Genomic DNA, 4,703 nt, shown 5'->3' with positions numbered 1-4,703 from the left:
CACTATTTGGATAAATGTATATCCAAAAGTTGTTGTCAACAACTAATCCAACTATCATGGTTTGCTTTCTTTGGATATATATAGGTACCATTACAAAGGAACAAAAAGAATAAGATATTAGAAACTAGAGTAACAAATATAATCAACTAACCTTTTAACTACTTACAGTGACTACTGCTATATAATATGTAAAATCAAAAACATTTACAGCTATAAACAAACTTTGATCGGATTCAGTACACCAAAGTAATGACTAGATTTTTGCACCGAAAAAAAAAGAAAAGAAAAGGTAATAAGTAATAACTAGGTTTATTGAGAACACCATTTTGAAACTGCATGTATGTATTAAATTTCAAGATAAATTATTCTAGAAAATTTTAACTAAGCTGTTTAACTGTTAATGTATATTTTATGTAGCGGCTAATGTATATTAGTTCTATTGAGTCTACATTAGTTAGGACATACAAAAATTTTATGAAGTAGAAAATTAGCTTGACAAGAAGACTTCATAGACATTTTAGTTTCTGAACAGCTTTTAGTTATCCGTTTTCATAACCATTGTAATTAAGATTCTTAAAACTCTAAGTCAAAATAAAGCAGTATAAGGGCTAGGGTGAAACACAATATACTTTAGGTTGAGCACCAAGCTACACATGCAAACACAACATACAACTTGTAAGTCTAGATAGGCTTCGGTCTGATCAAAGTTGATCAATCAACGTAGTGAAGGGAATACCTATCTCCGAACTAGAAGGCCATGCTGACTAGCCAGAATTGCATAAAAAATTTAGTTTCAGTTGTAGCTCAGACAAATCCAGACATGCCAAATAGTCGACCTGCGAAATTGAATAACAAATACTATGAACTAATTTGTTGAATCCATGGTTTTAGCTGTAGAAAGATCGAGGGAGTAGTTTAATTTAAAGGAACCAACAGCCATACCTCACACTGAATAGAGTGAATCAACCTCTGATTTGCTGTGGTGGAAGCACACTCCACAACGGTAAGGCCCTCTGCAAGCAATGCTTTGAGTACTCCTGAAAGAGAAAACCCTTCTAGCTCACTGCAATTTGTACCATTAGTACTTGCCACAATCTCCACTCCACCCCAACATGTTAGGCCAACCATGATATTGGAAGTACTCTTAGTACCCAAATTTTCATCAATTTCAGGACTGAAATCATGTGCAGAACTACTGTAATGTTTATACACCCTTCTAAGCTCTTCCCTCTTGGCATTCAGCTCCTGTATCTTTTCCTTCAGCTGCTTTATATAATTCACTGCTTCATTTATGTGCTCGGTGATTGAACGTTTTCCCTGTAAACCCCATCAAAAAATGAAACCCTAGCTAGAATCATTGTGATTGATTTACTATCTAAAACCTAGATATGTTTGAACTCAACCACCCCAAAAAGAAATGGATCCCAGTCTGTGCAAACTAATTACTAAATTAAGTAAACAATTACCTTGATTAATTCTAGAGGGAGGAGGGATCGAAGTGATGCAGTGCGAATCGCCATAACTTGTCTTCTTTGGCGCTCGTTGTCCCTACGCATGATCTTCCTTTCGTCAGAATCAGCAGCCATATTGTTAATATTTGCTTCACTAATATTAATATTGGATAGACTACGTCCCTGCAGATCAGATGGCAAAACATCATGACTACCCCGCATCATGATCAGATCCTGTTGCATAAAATCTTCTTGGTGGGGAGTACTCGAAGATATTTGTAATTCCATATCTTTGCTTTGATGATCATGAGGGAAAGGAAACATTGAACAAAGACTGTATATGTATTAGGGTAAGAGCAACTATAAGGAGCTAAAGGACAGAGATACGTTTGTTGAGATCTTCAGAGATTGAGGAACTTAAATAATTAGTGTGCTTAAGATTCCTGGTTACATTATTTGAAAAAAAAAATCCTGGTTATTTGTTAAAGAGAAGGTGCTATGGAAGGCCTATATATTAATATAAAAGCAAGGTCTTGTGAGTAGTCGTGAGTACGCATTCTTTCACTTTTGTACTAAACCAATTACTGCCTGTTACTTTCACATTTGGTGGAGCATAATCTGTCGGAAGTCGGCAGTTGGACCCGACCCGGGTTTACACTAACCTCATTAAGAATATGTATGGGGGAGCTACACCTACCCCAAAACAATCTCGTTCCTCCGTGTCAGGGTTTTTTTTTTTTGAGAGGCAGATTATATTGTATATACAAAGCAGATCGATAATGATGTGAATATCTCCTTAAGTTGAATCAAGTGGTTTGTTAGGAATATGAAAGGGTATTAGTGTAATTTTATTATGCCATAAATAGGTTGTTGATGTAATGTTCACTACTGGAATGTAGGCATGCAGTTTTTAGTTTTTTACGTTTTCTCTCGCTCTCTCCCTTTCTCTCATCTTCTTCTTCCTTCACCTCTAATTCATATCTCAGCTTTCATGGTATCAGAGCTAGGTTGTCCCACATGTGCATACCTAGTGGCCATAAGGGCTCCATGTCACCCAATATTAGTTGTCCACGTATATGACTTGAAATTTCGCCACACATGCGAGACATGTTGTGAGTATGGATCTCACATAAAAAAGTGAAATCTTGCTTATGAGTTTATAAGGTTTGGCCACTCTATCTATTGTTAATTATTTTTAGATGTGAACCTCATATTAGTTTATTTTATTTCTTATGAATGACAATAGTCAGCCTGCACTCCTTTATCTTGTTCTATGCACGCTATTTGTTATGACAGATATATGGCATGCTGTGTTATATCTGCCAATTATAGTAGATTATGTGTACACCTTGGAGATCTATGGTCGATCATGCATAGTTTATTGCATACAATATCCATAAATTTCTCTACTCTATTTTCTTTCACATGAAGTGTGCGACAAAATTAAGATTTCTATCACATATCATGTGCGACATAATTAAGTTGAAGTTAATTTTGATTCTGAATCATTATTATGATTAGACATAATAAAGCTCATAGATTTTTATATGAATTAGAAAATTAAACCAACCTTTACATCAAACAGATTTTTATAACTGAACCTATATAATAGTGTGGCTAATCAGCTAACTAAAATGTTGACTTCTCGTTTTACGACTTAGCAATTAATTATAATGTGCTGCTATACTTTTTCCATGCTGTTTTCTTTATATCCTAATTTATTCCATGCTTGATCATGTCTAGTGTTTATGGTTGTTCGTTTCATTGCATAATGTATTTGGAACATCAGGGTTTTGGGTTTTTACTTGAATTTATAAACCACTAAATTCTCAAGTATCTGTAGCTAAATTCTGAATGAATCTTATTTACCAAGGAAAGTCTAGCTTTAATAGCTTTTACTAGGGGTGGGTACGGTTCGGGCCGGCTCGGTTTTGGGCCCAACACGTTTTCGAACCGTCCATTTCGGTTGGCCTAAATCTCAACCCGCAGCCCGATTCATTTTCAAATGGGCCGATATGTTCGGTTGGGTCGAAAATGTTGTTCGGTCCAGTTCGGTTTCGGTTTTTTTTTTTTTTAATGGGCCTAATTTATATATTTTTTTATAACTTTATTTTAACCAATTGTCCAAATCCAGTCCCAGTTCCATATTTAGTTAACAGATTTAAGCCCAATTGTTGCGACATATTTAATAGTTGTAGAATTCAATTAACACCAATTCTTCAACCTAATTTATATGAACAATAACCAATCTGGGAAAACTAACAAGAACTGAAGAACTTATTACAGATCAAATAAATCAAAGTGCCATAGTTAATTAATTAAAACAAAAACAACAAAATATTAAATGCTCGATGATAGTGTTTCAATTCCCAGCTTCATTTCTCTTGGCTCCGGCAGATGAACACCACTGCAGATACCTCTGAAAACCACCGATCCTAGTTTACAAATCAAGATACAAAAGTATGAGAACATAAAATTTCAGATCATGATCTCAATAGCCTAATAATCAAATCCTTAATCGAACACTAAATTGAACACAAGCAATAGCGTAATATTCAAAGCCTAAATCAAAGACATGCAATATCAAAATCAGAACACTATGTCCATAATTCATTCAGCCAATAGCATACAAATCAAACCCAAATTCTTAGAAAGAAAGCACCATATTCATTCAATCAAAACCCAGATCTATACCCAATTTATACTAAAAAAATAGAAACTTACCAATAGATTTGTATGAAACCTGACACTCTTATTGATGATCGATAAATCATGCACAAACAATCCAGATTGAATTCTTGTTGTTTAATACAGATTGAGTGAGGCTGTTGTGATTAGAGGGGGTTGGTGAGAGAAAGCGAGAATGAGAGGGTGAGAGAGAGAGAGTGCGGTTGCAGAGAAGAAAAAAAAGTAACTGAAATGGAATAAAGAGTTAGGGTTAGAGAATATATACTACTTGACCTGGTCAAGTTGACTACAAAAGCAAAAATGTAGATATAATAATAATAATTCGGTGGATCGGTTTCAATCCGGTCGGTGCAAATAGCAAACCCGATTTCGGTCCGAAGTAAAACGGTGCGGGTCGGTTAAGTCTTCTTCAGTTGTTTTTTCATTTCGGTTCGGTATCCGACCCGTTTTACGGGTCAGATCGGCCAGTTTTCCAAATTTGAGTCGGTTTCTGCCCAGCCCTAGCTTTTACGTACAAGTACAGTTCATAAGTCTCATAGCCGTGCAATTGTGCAGAAGCGATAA

The 4,703-nt window shown here is 35.4% G+C and overlaps 1 protein-coding gene across 1 annotated transcript; it reads right to left on the bottom strand.

Annotated features, from left to right (window-relative positions):
* Positions 1–636: 636 nt before the first annotated feature.
* On the bottom strand, positions 637–1,843 carry LOC112171857 (transcription factor bHLH36). Its single transcript, XM_024308978.2, has 3 exons — positions 1,467–1,843; positions 943–1,317; positions 637–836 (listed from the first exon to the last, which is right to left on the bottom strand). The coding sequence occupies exons 1-3, from the start codon at positions 1,773–1,775 to the stop codon at positions 765–767; spliced, it is 756 nt and encodes a 251-aa protein (XP_024164746.2). The 5' UTR covers positions 1,776–1,843; the 3' UTR covers positions 637–764.
* Positions 1,844–4,703: the final 2,860 nt, after the last annotated feature.

The sequence above is a fragment of the Rosa chinensis genome, chromosome 1 (assembly GCF_002994745.2).
Source record: "Rosa chinensis cultivar Old Blush chromosome 1, RchiOBHm-V2, whole genome shotgun sequence".
Lineage (NCBI taxonomy): Eukaryota > Viridiplantae > Streptophyta > Magnoliopsida > Rosales > Rosaceae > Rosa > Rosa chinensis.
This window is presented reverse-complemented; position numbering and strand designations above follow the sequence as displayed.